The sequence below is a fragment of the Rousettus aegyptiacus genome, unplaced genomic scaffold (genome assembly GCF_014176215.1).
Source record: "Rousettus aegyptiacus isolate mRouAeg1 unplaced genomic scaffold, mRouAeg1.p scaffold_m13_p_18, whole genome shotgun sequence".
NCBI classification, from domain to species: domain Eukaryota; kingdom Metazoa; phylum Chordata; class Mammalia; order Chiroptera; family Pteropodidae; genus Rousettus; species Rousettus aegyptiacus.
The window spans coordinates 9,317,501-9,336,231 of record NW_023416293.1 but is presented as its reverse complement, the minus strand read 5'-3'; the positions used below and the strand labels follow the sequence as shown (position 1 = coordinate 9,336,231).

General features: G+C 41.8%; 1 protein-coding gene across 1 annotated transcript in view; it reads left to right on the top strand.

Moving 5' to 3' along the window:
- The window catches only part of USH2A (usherin), a 526,768-nt gene that overhangs the window by 338,618 nt on the left and 169,419 nt on the right, over positions 1-18,731 (top strand). Inside the window, exons 38-39 of the mRNA XM_036235436.1 lie at positions 12,392-12,542; positions 13,221-13,363. Coding sequence (XP_036091329.1) covers positions 12,392-12,542; positions 13,221-13,363 — 294 coding nt within the window. The remainder of the gene's footprint in view (positions 1-12,391; positions 12,543-13,220; positions 13,364-18,731) is intronic.

The window sequence follows — 18,731 nt, the reverse complement described above, 5'->3', positions numbered from 1 at the left end:
ATCTAAATTTGTATTTTCCTTGATGATTCTAACAACCACCTCTTCAAGCTATATAAGGAAGCAGCAGACTGACTGGTGGTGCTGTGTTAAATTATAAGTGAGGACTCATTAGAGGATCAAAGATGCTCTTCGGGAGATATTACTCGACTGGTAGGAAGAGCATTAGCTGTCTCTCTCTCTCTCTGTCTCACATGTTTGTACTTTCTGTCATAGCGATATCCTTCCCCATGGTTTTGAGATCTTAATGTTTCATTTAACACAAAGGTCTTTGAGACGCACAACAGGGGTTGTTCCCGGTAGTTCTGCTATCGAGGAAATTGATATATACACATTTTTTTTTTCTCATTTATCAAAGACAGGCAAGAATCTAAACTGACATTTTATATCAAATGAATTATGAACTGTGTACTTTGTACCTAAGGGAACGGCAACTAAATTAGAGTTTGGGATAAAAGAGAGAGAGGGGGAGAGAGAGAGAGACAAAACTAGATTTTTAATAAAACATACAGTAATTTCCGTTACTACATCTGATGGTGACATGGCCGAACCCAGTCTTATTCTAGAACTTGTGAATGAATGCGGGCTGTTATGAACATGTAAGGTTTAAATATTCACAAGAGTTTTGTTTGTTTGTTTGTTTGTTTGTTCGTTTGTTTTAAGAAAGGATTAGACCTAATTTCTTCTTATATAGCCAGGCTTTATGACCAGTGAAACATTCTTTATAATCTGAACTTAATTTTTACCTTTGTGTCAGCGCCTCCTTTCTTAGAAAATACAACATTTGCAAATTCTTACTTCCTAAGAAAATATGAGATTAGAAATTGCTTGAGAGGTAAAAATGATATGCATGACAATGCCATATTCTGTGTCTTTTGTTTATAATCCCTACACATATGTACACACTCGCATGTAAGCAAACTGCCCTAGTAATTGACAACATGGATTCAAAAATCAACCAGATTGGGTTCATAAAGTTAGTAGTGGGAGGTTAATTTCTCCTCCTATTAGCTACATGACCTTGAACAAGTTATTCAACCATATTTTGCTTTATTTCATGAGCTGAATTCAGTTTTTAGAAGTCATTTAGCATTTTTGGTCCTATTGATGACTCCTGTTTTGTTCTCCCCAACAGAATGTGAAATTCATGGCCTGTTGAGATAGTTGATGTCCCATGTGTACGCCGAGTATTTTAAGGCTATGTCTTCTAGTTATTGGTTGAGTAATTAATCAACTTGAATATTAGGTCTAATCTCATTGTTAAGATGACTTTTATAACCAGTCCTCCCTGGTTCTTCCATCATTAAATGACGGAAATTTTGTCATCTAGTCAAAGGCCACCCAGTTTCTTGGCTCTTGATTCTATCCCAGAAGAGCAGATTCACAGACATCATAAGAAAGAGTCCAGCTTTAAAATACAATAGTTTATCTTCTTTACCACTTTTTCGTTTACTATTGTTCTTGTTGGACACATTTATCAAGAGAATGTTTAGTGCACTGTTCTAAAGAAAGTGAATTTGACCTAGCATAAATTTACTCATTGTTAAAATTATGTATTAACCTTGCTAAGCATATCTATTTTTAATTTTACAAAGCTGAATTTTTTTAGAGAATTATTTTAATTGAAGCGAATGAACAATATTTTCACTAAAAATAGGGTAGACTTAATCTACTCATATTTTTGTTGTATATGTTTTAAATTATTTTTCCAATTGAAGAAACACTCCACAGAAAAGGGCTCATGTAATCAGATTCTGAAGGATAAAGAATTTAATCTACGCTGCCTAGAAACTAATTTGGAAGAATGTGATGGTATTCAAAATAATAGGAATACTAAGAAATTCTCTTAGGAATACTAAGGAATTTAAATGTCAAGAGCAAAGGCTTAAACAGAGTATCTGAATCTAGGAAATCTGTGAAAAGAATAAAATTTGGTTAGTGGTTTGAGATGTAAAAAAAAAAAAAAAAAATCTTCTGGGCATTGTGACCACCCACTTCAGGGCTTCTAATTAGTCTGACAAAGTGACAGTTCCATATTCTAGTTGAGCAAATAATGTATCTAATGAAATTCAACATTCCTATATTTCCCTGAGCACAATGAGCCGCATCATTCACAGCTTTGGGGGATTTCAAAATTAACAGAGGACGACTTCGGTCCGTGCGATGTTTCCCGGTTAACAAATTCGCCGGAACTGTCTTGCAGAGTAACGTTAAGCGACTCCTTAATTTCACACCACAAAGAGAAGCGGAGGCAGAGGTACGTCAGTCGGCTTGGTCCTGTGGATGCTAATGGGAAGTGGAATCTTTCAGTTCTCGAGATGGTCAACAGCGATTAGTGTTCAGTGATGTCTTTCTGTTCTGGTGCCCTTGACCCACCTGTGCCTCCTCCTCCTGTATCGCTCCCATTATAAACTGGGACTGAGGACAGCCTCGCTTCTTCTCTGTGCTAATTAAAGCGGACGTCGTGAACATGGGGACAGTTGTTCATTTCATGAAGAACAATTACCAGAGCTAGGTGATACCCGACAGTTGGGTTTCACATACTTTTCACAAATATCTGCACCAGCTTTGATTGGCAGACGTTCGTGAATTGCAGGTTTCCCTCAGAAATGTAGACCCGAATGAGGCAGGGAAACACCAAACCTTGCTAAGTGTATCTATTTTTAATTTTACAAAGCTGACATTTTTTTTTAGAGAATTATTTGAAATGAAGCAAATGAACGGTATTCATGACCAAGATAAATGCACTATCTTAAGGTTTTATTCAATGATGTACTCCAAAGCATTTTATTTTATTGCTGAATTCAGTAACAAAAGAATCGTGGATTTTTTTTTTTTTACAAAATGTTTGTTTTATGCACATTTAAAAAAAAACTTTATTATGGAAAATTTTAAACATACAAAAGTAATGAGAATAGTATAATGAACCCAATGTACCTGTTAGCTAGCTTCAAAATTATCAACACTTTCTCCAAGTTCTTATCCACCATGTTTAAAAAATATGACCACAATATTATATCAAATAATTAAAAATAATTACTGAATATCATTTAATACCTATCGGTGTGCATGTCTCCTACTGTCGAAAAGGCCTTTTTGCCATTGGCATGTTTGAATCAGGATCCAAACAAGGTCAACACATTGCATTGAACATTGCATTACATTCTTTTTTTTTTTTAATTTTTATTTTTCAGTTATTGGACTTTCAGTATTTTACATCAATTTCAGGGATGCAGCATAGTGGTTAGACATTTACATATTTTCCAAAGCGATCCCCCAATAAGTCTAGTACCTCCAGCACTATACACAGTTATTACAATGTTACTGACCGTACTTCCTGTGCGTCCTTCACATCCCGTGACTCTTTTGTAACTACCAGTTTGTGTTTCTATGCACATGCTTTCTTCCTAGGCAGAACTTTTGTCCAAAATACCACACTAGTGACTGAGGTATAATTAACAAATTATACATACCACACTGGTGACAAAATGCCACACTGGTGACAACCTTGAGAAAAACGTCACCATCTCTTTAGCTTGGGCCTGTAAAGCCCGTAGCCCCCCATATCCTACCTCATTATTCGCAAGCCTCTTATTTTAGAAATGCTTCTAATTTGCCCAGAGCGTAGATCTTAAGTGTTCTTAGCACAAACAGATAAACAAAATGGTACCTGTGTGGCGATGAATGTGTTAATTCACTCAGTTGTGGTAATGATTTATTTTATTTATGTGTACACACACACACACACACACACACGTGTGTGTGTGTGTGTGTATGTGTGTGTGTATATATATATATATCAAATCATCACATTGTATACCTTAAATACATGTAATTTGTTAATTATACCTCAGTAAAGCTGTGAGGAAAGGACCTCATAAAAAGTGAGAAAAAAGAAAGACATGCTTCTATTTCTTTTTGTCTGTTTTTCTCTTAATGAAGCTGTTTGAATTTGTTCATTAGTATATCCCCAGTTCATAGAATATTGCCTGGTATGTAAGGAGATACATTTTAATTATTAGGTACCTTAATAGATTTTATAGTATATATACAGATTATATGTAATTGCATATGTATATAGTACACATAAATCTATACATATACAAAATATTCATTTTGATGGAGGAACTGGAAAATGGATCAGTCATACCTTACTAATAGAACTATAAGTAAATGCAACTTTCTAGAAACAGTTTGTCACATTATATCTGAAATGGTAACAGCATTTATCTCTACTGACCCAACAATTCTAAAAGGAAAACCAAAAGATAAATTTAGCAGGATTCTCAGTATTATTTATAATACTGAGAGTGATATCATTTTGCATCCATCAATATCAGCCTTGTTAAGTGAATGTTCTTAATCTATAAAAGTATTAAATGCAATTATTTTTAAAAATCATGTTACTGAAAATGTCACAGAGATAATGACAGTTTTCATCATATCTTATAAAACACATGGAGTTTACAAAATAATATATTAAAATTATTCAGCTTAACCATTTAAAAAATCATATACTTAAGTATATAAAAAAACAGGAGAGTTTATAATAGTATAACACTGCCTGCCTCTGAGTGGTGTATATATAGATAATAGTTTTCTTCAACTGTTTGGTAATTTTCAAATTTTCTATAATGAATATGTATTCTTTTTATAGTTAAAAAATGCATACTTTTAAAAGGGGGGCTCTCTTTAGTTCTGTAGGCTAGGCACTGAGTTTTATCATTTGGTTAGTATTCTCAAAATCTGGTAAGCGCTCTAAAGGTTACATAAAGAAATAAAAAATAAGGTCTCTGCCCTTAAAGAGTTTATATTACAGTTACTTTGGTGTATTATGGGGAGAAGCAATGGCTAGACTTACATTTAAGATTCAGCATGGTGTTGAGAGATGGATTCCAGCCTTGGAAACAGTAAAGAGGTCTGAAACCACAGGTTGCCACTCACTAGTCACATGCTTCGGACATGCCGTTTAACCTTTCCCAACCTCGGTTTTCACATCTGTGAAATGGAGACATCGAAGGAAATAAACGTAAAAGTAATGTAATGTGAAGCGGTATTTCAGATCTGATTTAATATCGCCGAGTTAGTACTCTCCAAGCAATTAATGTCCTTTATGTTGAAAAAAATATTCATTTTTTCAGATAATTGGGTCTTTATTTGTAAGTGGAAAAGGTGGTCTGGATCCTAACAGTTATTAGGGTTATGGAGGAAAGACGTTTTCCTGCAGATCCTACTCACCACCAGCCCCATCCTTCCATTTATTCATCCATCTCCCCATTTTTACAGAAATCTCTCTATATGAAGCACTACATTACCCCCTTAAATACTTTGCTTCTTTGATAATATTACTCTCGGATTCTGTGTATTTATTGAGAAAGGATTGATCTGGCCTTTTTTAGCTATTCAGATGACCATTTTGAATCAACGGCATAGCCCATCCGAATGACACTGATGAACTCCCGTATGGAGCGGGCCAGACTCACGATGCCGAGTGAGCGTCCAGCCACGTCGGCTGCAGAGAGCAAAGTCTCCCCGCATCTCACTCTGGCCAGGATGCACAGGGAGCGCTCCGTGGAGGTGTGAGGCTTCTTGTTTTTAAAAGGGACATCGTCAAACTAGAACGCATCCGAGTCAGGCCACAAGGCTAGATATAGCTGAGGAATCATATCATGTAGAAAGACGTTGCAGGGAATGGAGACGTTTGACCCGAAACACGGAGCGTCAGTGGAAAGTGGGCAGCTGCTTAGAAATGCCCGACGTTCTCTCCCAGGACGGTAAGCCACAGAGGCTTGTTCTCGGGGGTTAGGACGACAGGGACGAGGCCCTGGGAGTGCAGTGTGCGTGTGACCAGCTATATGCACCCAGTGCCCAAGACCGTCCCGCTGGTCATTTAGAGTACCGTGTCACCTCAGGAGGTCCCGATGTGGACAAAAGATACACCCAGCCGACGGGATATGGTCTGAGACCCACGTCAAAAAAGCTCACCAACACCGAGAACCATCCAATAACGTAATGGGGCCGCTCAGAAAGGAGCCGTTTGCCTGTCACTGGTGATGCAGAGAGACCTCGTGTCACCCAGCCTGGATGTTTTAGGCAAGGATTCTTTATTTGGATGAGAGGTTAAAGTTGGTGGTGGTTTTTAAGCGATCTCCACTCCAAATTTAAAATATTGTTGTTTTATTTTTAACATTCTACTGCCAAAGATCAATTCCATGACAAAATGTAGGTACCACTTAATTTTTAAAAAACATCTGTCTCTTACTGACATGGAGACCTGTTTCTTTTGCATGTCATTGAATTTCTGTGGGCTTTGACTAATTATTGAGAACTAGCAAACTCACACCAATAGTTCTACGTGAGGGACTTTGGGGACAATAAGGAGACAGGGACCCAGCTGTGACAAATAAGATCGAGAAAGTACTGTTTAGAAATATGACTTGGACCGAAAGTAAATCTATCCTTTACTAATTCATTTAATGTTATAAGTGATCTGCTTTTATATTGATTTAACATTTAATATTTTCCGGCATAAATCACCTCCTATAACTTGCTGTTTTGTAGTGTAGAATTAAGGGCACTGTCTTTGGATTTAAACAATTCTAGTTTATAGCCTCATTTTGCCAGCAACTAGTTTTGTGATTTGAAATAAAATATGTAACCTCTCTGAGCCTAAGATTCTTTATACTACGAAGAGTTAACACTACAATTTCGTAGTGTATTTCTGAGAATTAGAAATAATTATATTAGAGAACCTGGTACATAGTATGAGTTCTAATAGTTTTAATGAGAGACTGTTTTGCAAACATTAAATCTATTTCAACCTACTTGTCACCATTTAATGCTGCTCTATTTGTGTTCAAGGTTGACTGTCCATTTGTTAGCACATCTGCATATTCCTCATAATTAATATCTTTTTTAATGACATATGGTTTAGTGACTGGAAATTGAGTCTTGCCTTCTGTTTTCAATTTGTTTATGACTCAATGACTCAATATATGTGTCTGAACTTTCATTTTCCATTCTGGAAGCTAGAATTTAAAGCCCTTGTTCATATGTAGCTATTTTAGAAAATGAGAGGAAAATTTATAAATCCAAGGGTTTTGAATATATGCCAGGCTATTCAGCGATGCAGTCAGATGCATGTAGATCACAGGCCATGGCTTCCGTCGTGTTTTGGGGACAGGGGGACCTGAATGAGGATGGCCAGCATTCTAGTCTCTGGAGTGAGAGTGGTTTGGACTGGCCTGGGCTCAGCTTCCAAGGGAAGCCAGCAGGAAGCATCATGTCTGCTGGGGATGGGCATGGGCAGAGTTGCTGGGCGTCCCTAGGTGTGGAATTAGGCTGTTGACATGATCACCCCACGTGAACAACCTAACAGCGTCTGCGTGGCAGTGGGCCTCGGCCACCGAAAGGCACAGTTGGATGTGAGATCCTACCTTCTGAAACCCCTGTAGCATTTACACCGGTTTTATGCTGTGCCCACATTCTGCGTGGCAATTATTTGAGTCGTGTCTTATCGCTTAAATATCAGGTAGATGTGCTGCAGTCCCTTTTCTACCCGTTTGGCCTTTTCCCACCCCCAAAGAGAACGTTGCGCAGAGCGGCATTAGGCATCTTTCATTGCAGGTTTTGAATTCGATGCAAAATATTACGAATGTCTTTGGCATGTCCGCGCAATATTTTATTTCAGCGTTTTGAAATGCACGCGCGTTCTCGAAAAGTACGTTGCAGGAGAAACGCGTCGGTGGGCTCGTCCGAGAAACTGGTACTTGCGAGAAGCCCATTGAATTTCATTTTCTCCCCAAAACTTTCCTGTTCGGGCCACTAGAGCCTCAGTCGTCACCAGCCACATGAATTACTTCTGGTTTCGCTTTTTAGAGGTTCCCTCTGGGTTCTCTGTAACTATATGGAGCAAAGTTTGGGGGCATTCTGTTTGCTTTCTGTTTGCTCGTCCATAAGTATACATCATTTAAAAGTTGACTAAAACCGTACTTTCAGGAGATGATACGAGCTAGACTAGTCCAATCTGTGATTTATTGCTTAATGTTTTGTATTCATTTTGCCTTCCAAAAAAAGGTTAAATTGGAAATATTATTAAAAACTCCCTTCCTTTGAATTTATAGGTGTCAGGGTAGCTGTCACATCCAGTCGCCATGTAGAATTAGTATTTACTGGACAAGATGTGTTGATTCAGGAGGTTGACTGTGGAGTGCTTGCCCCGCGAGGGTCATATTAAACTTGAGAGAAGCTTTGTGAGCAACATCGCATCTCGGAGACAATATATCACGCTGATAGATACACGGCTCTTCGGCTAAGAAACCAGGGCTGGAATTATGGCTGGCTCCCAGCTATTGCGTTGGTGCTAAGGAGCCTCCGAGGAATAGGTGGAGGATAAGAGGGGTTAACCGGAGGGAAGAGAAGATTTCCAGAACCCAGTGTCACTGGAAACACTGTGAATAATTTAAGACGATCGCCCCGGTTGGAAATATTTTGCAATTTTATATAATCAGAAGGTGACCAGTTTAATGGAGCACATTTGTTTTAGTATCAGTCAGAAGAGAATTCAAGATACTTTGTTATTGTGGGATCTCCTCTGGGGCGCTTCTCTGTTTTTTTCTTAATAGCTTGGTTATGCAGTTTGTAATATTTGAAGAGGTTATTTTTGTGTATGTATTTAAAACTATTTTTTTTATGTTGATTTCTTACAGCTGATTTTTATTCAGAATTTGAATTGGCAGTAACATATTCCTTGTCATAAATATATATATATTTATATATTAGACAAAAGATAATCAAAGAAGGGACACGCCTTTATGTTATACATTATGTGCGACCTGCACTTGACTCTTCGCCAGTGCCCTTTTTATGCGTGGATTTCTCATAAATCAGCGAAAGATTATATCAGATGAGAAATCGTCATTGTTAAAACCGTTTGTGTTCACAAAGTGTCACTTGAAGTGTTTTTAGCGATGAACGTCCTGCAGACCAAAGATTTAGGGCTAAGGTTTCGGATGGCTGGCCCCGGGCAGCCACCTTACCGCCTTTCCGAGTCACGTCACATTTCTGCTGACCGAAGGAACTGCTTTGTACCATTTTGTACCATTTTGTGTCTCTCCAGCCATTGAGTTTACTCTCCATGCTTCGGCACTACGCTGATACCTTCACCGTTATTTAGCTCACTGAGACAGTGGGTGCCATCAGGAGAGAGCTTTGCTTTTTGCCCGTGAGCGAGTCTTCCTGTTCGCGCCCGCGGCCTCGCTCTCTGCGTTCACTTCTGTGCAGCGGGGTCGCACGTCCTCGCTTTGTCCAACAGCCAGCGTGCACTGCCTCTCAGTTCTGTTCACGTGTGTGTGCTGGCTTGCCTCAGTCTCCCACACAAGAAGTGTGTTCTGGCCATTACTCTTTCTCCTCCAGCATTATCTTCTCCCCCGATCTCTTCCAGATCATTCTGTTGACCTTTACCAAATAGCCCGATGTTTCTTCACCGGGATGGGTTTATTTGGGAACAACAAAGAATTGCAATTTGGGACATATACCAGGTCCAGAGAAACGGAGGAAGAAAATGCTCTTTTATGGACTTGGGAGGGTCTGTTGTAAACAGTCCGTTGGTGGAAACCGAAAGTTCAAGCCAATGGCTTTTCATCGGTTGAGTCGTGATAGTTTCTCATTGGGCAAGGTGCAATCTTTTCTTCCTCTTCCTGAGGCAGTGAAGTAGTATTACTTCCTGCTGGAGATGCAAGGTACTTCTCTTCCCGTTGCGATCCATAGAGCATTGAATGACTTTTGAGGGAGCTCTCACCTAGCCTCCTGACTCCATTTCAAATGAGGTGTTGGTTTATCGGTTTTCATAATTCCAATAAGCGTGAATATGCTGTAACATCTCCCAGGTTTTAGGAAACCTTCCTTTGACACCACCAACTTTTCTAAACACTGCCCCATCTTCTGCTCCCCTTGGTGGACCTTGGGGCTCAGTTCTCAGACCTCACCCTGTCTACACTCACCCCTGGCTTGGTTCCTCAGGTCTAAGGCACTGAACAGCACGTATACGTTGGTGCACAACCCTGCCCAGAGGCCCATCGCCCTAATGTCTCCACCACACACGCATGATACACCTCTCGACCGGAGCACGGGCACCGCGCACGCACCCAAAATCTTCCCTCGGTGCTCCTCATCTCTGTAATGGCACCGCCGTTCACCCGGTGTTGAGGCCGAAAGCCTCGGCATCGGCTCTAACTCCCTTATTTCCTCTCACCAGTACACGCCACTGTCCACAGCAGAGCTTATCGCCATCTCCACCGCTGTCCCTGGACCCGAAGCGACTGCCGCCCTTTGCCCGGGTCACCATGGGGGAGGTTTCCCTGTGCCTCCTCTCGTCCCCGCTCCTCCGTTAGCGCCGAGGAGACGCCATCTGTTGGGGATGATGCTCCTTCCTTTATTCACATCCTGCAGTGGCCCCCGACCCCATTCAGAGTGGCCTCCAGAGTCCCTCCTGTGACTTTCAAAGCCTAGACCTAGAAGGACCCTGGCGCGCGCTCTCCCGCTCCGACCTCCCTTCCTGTCCCGATCTTTAGGCTGGTCCAGCCACGTTGGCCGTTCTCAGCTCCGTAAACACCACCGGCGCGTCCCCTCCTCGCTGCCCATCCCCCACTGGGTTGCTCTTCCTCCAGACGTCCTCGTGACCACCTTCCTTGTGTCACCGAGGTCTCCGCTGACTTGTCACCCAGTGACAGGTTCTTCCTACAGCCTCCCCGTCTACTCTTAACTGCTAGGTGACAGCTAAAGTCGCGCACTCCTTTTCACTGTGTCTCCCATCGCCTTGCTCTGTCTTTCTCCCGAGCACATGTCCCCATCCGTTACAATCTTCTGTATCTGTTCATCACGTGCCCCGCTCCACACCCACGGGGTCAGGTGCCACGTCTGCTCTACTCAGGGCCATCGGCCCCGCGCACAGAGACCACTGCTTCGCACAGAGGAGACGCTCAGTAAATGCGCAGTGAATACATTAGTGAGTTAGTGATGAACTCAAAATCCTTAGCAGATTGATGAAACGTGTAATCTAATTCGTCCATTCTCATCAGTGGTCATTCATTAGCCTCTTCGTTCTCAGGGAGATTCTCCTGAATTGGAGAGTGTGTAAAACTCACACGCTACATAAGGTCGCGTACAAAAGAAGGTTGAAAAATGAACCCTGATATATGTTTTTTTATTATTTTGATTTCTTCTTCGCCAGGGGCCTCTAGTAATCCTTGGTCATTAATCCATTAAAATAGTAATAGTATTAATAACTAACAAAAATTGCCGGAAACCAAAATAAAGTGCTTTATTTACATTGTCTCTGGTCTTCACAGCAGTCCTGCAAAGGGAAAACATCATCCTTATTTTAAAGATAAAACACAGAAACTTGAGGTGAACAGGTGATTTTTCTAATGCCACAGGGCTTTGTTTAATTTGCTTTTGAGTTTATGACTAGCATTAGAACAAACTCTGATGTGATAGGCGCATTCAAGTTGCACCTCTTGGAAAAACTCATTTGAAAACCAGAGTCATCTTGTCTCTTTTTTTTTTTTTTTTTTTTTAAGCAGAATAGGCTTCGGTTTAATTCCTTCCTATTAGGCTTTCTAGAACTGTTCAGAGAGATTTCCCTGATACATGGCATCAAGCAAGTACACTGAATAGAGGATAGATTTGTCAGAGACTCAATGGGGCTAGGAAAAAGCGCAGATGCCCCGACTCGCACCGCGTCTGAACACGAGCAGAGCCACCCTGAGGGGCGCAGCCGATCCTATAAAACTCATGAGGAAAGAACTTTAGTCTTCCCTTTTTTCGTCGGTGAAAATTCAGGCCGCGATTCGCTCATTTCAGCCAATCGCATCTGTTGCATCATTGTAGAAAAACACAATTTTAATAAACCTTTCTCCAAAAAAAAAAAGAAAGAAAAGAAAGAAAAAAATAGCCCTTTGTGTCCGTGAGCCGTGTGTGGTCAAGGTGGCGATGGGCAGTGCGTGGGAAACGCAAGGTCTGGACGCCGCCGTCCGGTCGCCTGATTATTGAGCAAAAGTGAAACCGAAAAGGTGCTTTAACGTCCGCTTGGCTGGGTCCCCTCCGTGCGTTCCGTTAGGTACTCGGAGGCACAGATGCGCGTGAGCTGCGCTTCCGTTTGCCTTGCTGCCCCGGGGGGCTGGCGTTTAAGGCCGAGATGCGCATGCCCCGGCATCGACACGGGCGGTCAGAAGGACAGCAGTTCGGGAATGAAAATGTTAAGTTAAATGGACCGTGCGTAACGCCGTTGCGGATCCCGAGGAAAAGGTTTTCCAGTACGTGGAGCATTTCGGTCCCACCCAGCATATGTTCTCCACGGTTTTCTCTGCTCTAATTCATCTGTGTTTCCCGACAGCTCCAGATGGCGTGCTGCCTCCGAGGCTGTCAGCTGCCACTCCAACCAGTCTTCAGGTCGTCTGGTCTGCACCAGCCCGCGCCAATGCCCCGGCCTCTCCCAGATACCAGCTCCAGATGCGGCCCGCCCACCCCGCCCATGGACGTCTCGAGTGAGCCCCCCCGCTTTGTGCATCCTCCTGTCCACCCGGGGTTTCTCCATGTAGATGTAGACTTCCTTTATCTTTTCGAAAGTATGTTTTTAATTAAACTTCTTGGGGTAACACTGGTTAATAGCATTATATAAATTTCAGGTTTCGAACAATAGGCCAGTTCTCATTTGCAGTAAATAAAGACCACCTTTTCAAAGTTCGAACAAAATACAAGCAGCAGCCTAGGAGATAATTATTCGCTTTGCAAAAAAATAATCTATTTTTCACTTATATAGCACTTAAAATAACATTTTCACCTTTACCTTGTCGTGAGTACATGTATCGCGTAGGGCATGCATACACCTGAAAGCCCCAAAAGGCCATCTGAACTGTAGCTACAAAATTATAACACTTACTCCACAAATTCCACATGGCAATCACTCTCGATACCAGACTAGAATTGATTCAGTGCTGCTAGAATTTACAGCTCGCGTAAATGCAGTATCGCAAACCCTCAGCCAAATGGCTACTTACTTTTACAGAGATATCACGTAACAACAGAAAATTACAGTACTTAAACTGTAATTTTGACATTCTCTCAAAATGCAATGCAATTGGATTTTCCTCTTTTTAAAAAAAAAAAAAAAAAAAACTTCTCTGACTATCTAAAGGTTCATCATCCACATGTCTTTCCTATAGGCTGTTTTCGAGTCCTTCTGCATCATTAAGCCACGAAGTGGGAGATCTCCAACCGCACACAGAGTACGCGTTTCGGCTGGTCGCCTCCAATGGGGTTGGCAGTGCGCATAGCGCTTGGATTGTGTTCATGACGGCAGAGGACAGTAAGTGATCTGAACAGTGCACAGCCAAATGTCCTCTACACCGTGGCATCTCAGGCGTCTTTACTTTTTTTCCAAACAAAGAAATGAGCCTTCCCTGTTTTCTTGACACTTAGCATCAGGCATCTTTTGCTGGGGAAGGGTGGACATATTGCAAAGTTGGGGCATGCTCTTAGTACTCTCCAGAAAGAAGAAAAATGTGGCCTTGGAGGGTTAGATTTACAGAGAGTCATAATTTATAATAAGTTATGATATGGCCCCATTCTGTCCTGCAGAGTACACCTAGGTGCCTTGCAAGAGAAAGGTTATCATCTTCTATTCTAGGACCAAATGTTACAGTGTTTGCTGCTTTGGAGGAATTCTAGCACGTGGAAAACCATGAAATGCGGTCCTTGCTTTGTGAGGATGCTTAGAGCGCCATTATGCCTTTTCGTGGAAATAGATTGCATAGTACTTTTATCTGCGCCTGAAAGACAGCCTCCGGGGTGGGACAGTATGATCTGGTAGCAGCAATCCTATATGCCACTACGTAGAGTAGGCTGGGGTTGTCTCATTCAGCCAATAACGAGAATTTTCTGGTTTTTCATGGCACAGTCATATTTGCATATCTATGTTTTTACTAGGCCGTATGTGGGAAATAAACACATGGGTGTAATATTGAGTTGTACATACACTCTATGAAAGCGCGTAGGCGGAAGGATAATTTTTTTTAAGAAAAATTGGAAATTAAATCACGCTACAGAGAGTGAATGAGGACGCCGTATCTTTGAGCAGTGAGGTTTGTGGGTTTAATCTTGTCAAGTCTTTTAATCAGAGGCTCCTTAGAAGATGTTGCTCTGTTGGCCAATTGCCATTCTAGTTCCATTTTCAATGAGAACCTGGGTGACTTTCAAAAGGCTAGATATTAGTCAAAAGGCTTGGTGTTCGAAACGATGTCAACTGCGTATTAAATAGATTCTTTTATTCCCACAATACCCTTAGTTGTATTATTTTACTAAGGGCGAGGCATCGAATAAGATAGACCCAGAACTATCCACCTTCCTTAAAGCTTATTTTATGACAAAAACTCATTATAAACAATAATATTTAATACTTTGTCCATTTCTCCCACTCATAGCTACTCCCTAGGAGCAAGCTGGGTACTTTAGAAGGACACATTCGGTTTTGGTCTCAGGGGTACCATTTAGTAAATTATCAGCACAGTGCAATAAACAACACCTAAGCCCGAGAAAGCATTAATGCACCACGCAAAGCGCCTCACCCCCCTTTCGGGGAGAACATGACATTCACTCTGGAGGATTTGACAGCATGGTCACCGACTGTATACAGATTTATGAACTGGAGAGCTCACACTCAGAATAGATTTTTGAAGAAATCTTTAAAAAACAACTGAAAATGGATTTTTAATCTTCTTCCTCAATGTAGCATGCTTGAAAGGTTATGTAAAAGTAATTGTTCAGCCCACTGTAGAGGTGATCGCTTCTTGGAATGCCCCATCGGAGGAGGAGGAACATGGGCTCCCTTTTTGGCGCTCAGAATTTCTGTTCCCACAGAGAAAGGGTGACATGTGGATTACCTGAGTGGCGATGCTTATTAAATTGGGGCCATGATCTTTTCTATCTACAGGCAGGAAGTTAGCACATAAATAAAATTCAAGATATTTCCCAGTACCAATTAGCACAACATCCTTTATTGAGCAGACCTCTCTCCTGCCTCACCGTACCGTAAAACAGGTCTTACAGACTCTCCATAGTTAGAGATTTCATGCACCGAGACTCTGCCTTCCTTACGATTGTTAGAGTCTGGTTCAAGGGGGAGAGTCTTAACCCTTCCTTTCCCTTAAGTAAGAATGATCGCATCGCAGGGCTTACATCAAGACACCCAGCCATCGTTTTTTAGTTAAATCCTTTCCCCAAACCTGACGACGTCCTCCTTCCCCTGCTTCGTGGGTGGCCGTACATGTCAGCCGAGAGCCCACGGATGGCTGTCGGCCGCTCCAGGCTAAGTCGCCAGTGTGTGCTCACCCCTGAGACGTGGTGCCGGCGCACTCCGCGTCTGGGGTGTCACTGCAGATGGATGCCATCTCGGAAAGGATGTGCAGTTGAGCCGACAAAGGCTGACTGATTGGCGCTGGGCACAAGCAGTCTTTCTGTCAAGGCTTCGAAAGCTCCGCTTATAAAACCACCCACGCCGATAGCTCCATTGCGGGAGTCGCACCTCATACCCGATCCCGCCCAGCCCCTCTCATTTGCCGAAGCGTGGTTCCCAGTGTAGAAATTCTACGTATCGCCTGACAGAGTGAAGCAGAGGAGTCACCTCGTGCCCGCTCTGAAATTCCATACCATCAGCAGGCAGCTTTCGGCATCAGCCAATGCCTCACAACACCCCGGAGCCAGAAAGAAAAGGTCGCCAGTAGCAACATTTTTGTTTGTGAGATGGCAAGAATGAGATTTTCATCAAGCCTGTGACCCAGGTGAGACCAGAAAGAGAAACCCAGGCAGGAAATGAACGACAGCCAGAGAGACAAATGCTCAGGTGCACAGAGAAGAAGTTCTCGTGGGCAGAGAAAAGAGCTATGAGGAAATTTAATGATTTTTTTTTTTTCAAATAATTTGCCATTTGCCTAAATGGGCCACCAGTATGGAGTTTCAGGCATTTTTACAAGGATCTAGTGTGCCGATGCCAGATAATAATTGTGCACATTTCCTACGGAAATTTTAAATCCCGTTAAACGTGTATTAACAAAAGATGCTTGTTCTAGTCATCCTGGTCAGTGTAGCGTTCAACTATTTGTAATCAGGTAATAACAAAATTGTTTTGTTTTGTTTTGTTTTGATGTGCTGCTAAAAATCCAGGCAACTTGCATGTCTGCAGCTTGTAAAAATGCATTAATGTTGTGTTGGACTTGGGAGCGTGTAATTCATAATACGAAGACGCTTGCCTAGCAGCGGGAATTTCTAGCACCTTTTAGCCAGGAATAACCATCATTCCTGCGTGTGTTACCGGTTCCTCTCCTGTGTATTTACAGTTGTTTTCTACGCAGTTTATCCATGCAGAGCTTGTGATTGGCCAGAAGGGCCTGTGTCTTCCACCTTTGCCTTGAACCATGGACATGCTCTTTTGGCTGTCGAAATTCTGCCCTGTGTGTCAAATATGTGATAACCCACTTTTCTTTAAAACATGGATTCCATAGATTGATACCAGTCGAGTAATCCGTTTCTCTCAAGGTTTTTAAGTTACGAGATTGAAATATGGAATACCTCTTTATTTCACTCATTTTAACAAACACATATAGTATACACAAGGGACTAGATCAAACGAATTACCAAATTAAAGTGAGTTTGTTTCCTAAACCTCACTCTCTACCTCCAAAAAAAAAAAAAAATGGTTATGTAGTAGATCATTCAGTTGTCATATATTTTTAAAAGGCTTCAAAAATGTGAGCATTTCTCCAAATTTGTAGTTTAAAACTCCATGTTATAGTTTAACCACTAATCTAAGAGGCATTATTAAATGACTTTGTGAGATTTGAATCATTTTCTAAAGACTTACATAAACAAGATTTCATGTGCATGTGCGTATTATTTTGCTAACAGACTACCCGTGAGTTTTGACTGGCGTATGCTAAATGATAGCAAGATATATCATTACCTACCCAGTGACATTTTAAGTACTATTAATACACTGCATTTACTCATTAGGTCTTGTTATATTTTAGACACTTACAATTGCACTGTGAACGAAAGATGAAACAAAAAGGCAAATTATCCTAGTTCTGCATCTTACTTTTATTTTCCATCACCATTGTTGAGTATTTCCCCCCAGTATTTCATCTTTGAAATTCTCAAAATAGTTTACAAAGGAACAGAGGTTCTTCTGGAGTCAGAAAGACATCGCAATGTTAATTGAAATCTATATCTAACAGAACACGTTTCTTTCTCATTTGTTGTCCGACAAAATTCTACTCATTCATTATGCCTCAGCTCAAATGTCACCTCCTCTGTGAAGCCTTCCGTCCTCAGTGCTACCTTAGGTTTTTGGTCTTCGCTATCAATAACGCCTTTCAAGTTGTAACTTCTCAGGACCTAGGGCTCTGTCTCATTTGTCTTTGTTTATCCAGTGCCTGGTGGGGAGTCTCTTGTAGAGCAGGTCCCCACAAATTGTTAGCTAAAGCACTGATTGAAAAGAGTTTCATGTAAGTAAATCCATGAAAGCTCAACCAAGCAAACTTTAACTGGTACCTGCCGGGTACCAGTAACTAAAAGAGACAGGGAACTCACAAGGATGATTAAGACACGTTCTTTCCTTGAGACATACACTGTCTGGCAAGGGCCACACAGCATCTAACGGCCGCGAGAATACGCTGAGCTGAGATTTCCAGAGAGCGAGTCCACAGAAGGCGTCCTCGGCATGCCCCCTGAGGGAATCCTAGCTGGAGAAGACCAGGGGAGGGCATGGGGAAGGGTTTACATCCGGAGTTCACTTTGATCCCGGGTTTCGGATTTGCTTCCTTACCATCGGTCCAGAAGAAGGCATAACACGAAATTGCCGCGGGAGGTGACACATGGCACCTGAGACCTGGAGGGTGGCTTGTAGGGTTTCTTCCCTGAACGTGAGTCAAGGACGATGAGGATCAGAGGCAAATGCCAGCGAAGGAAATCCCAGAAGCGAGCCTCGCGCTTTGCCTTGGTCAGAGGCAGCCTTCCGGCAGCGGTAGCTGCCTTGACTAGCGCAGAGAGTGTTCTGATTAGAGGGGCTTCTGCTAGCCTGAAACCACGTGCCACGTCGAAATAAAGTGGGGAGCGGTAAAAGAGATTTCCAAAAGGAAAACACTTTTCCTTGTTCTTATTCTCACAACCTGTAACGAGAGTAAAACACTCTTGAGTCCTTGTGCCAGAAAAATGTGGTATTGAAATGGATCAAGAATTGATCGAGATAATGTTAGAGCAGGATTTCCCAAATCATTTATCGTGTGTATTGGTGCCCTTAAGAATAGTTAGGTTTTAAAACTAATATTGCATTGCGAGCATCTTTTTGTTAGTATGTTTCGGAGTGTAAAGCCTCAACCTGCATCTTGAGCATTCTATGTGAGAGAAGAAACGGGGACATTTTTAAATGAGGGGGGAGCACATTTGTGTCAGTAGACTTTGTATTACGAGGGAATGGGAACTACCAAGTTTCAGTAGTGCAGCTCAGTCATGTTGCTTCCTCCATTTCAAATACGTTTCCTAATCGTTTTAAATATTAACTTCTAAATGCCGACATGTTATCCAAACAGTGATGTGATGATCTTACCCATAGCAGAAGACTCATGACAAAAAGTACTTAATCCGCTGCTTTTGGGAGTGAAATGGCTGTGTGTGTGTGTTAC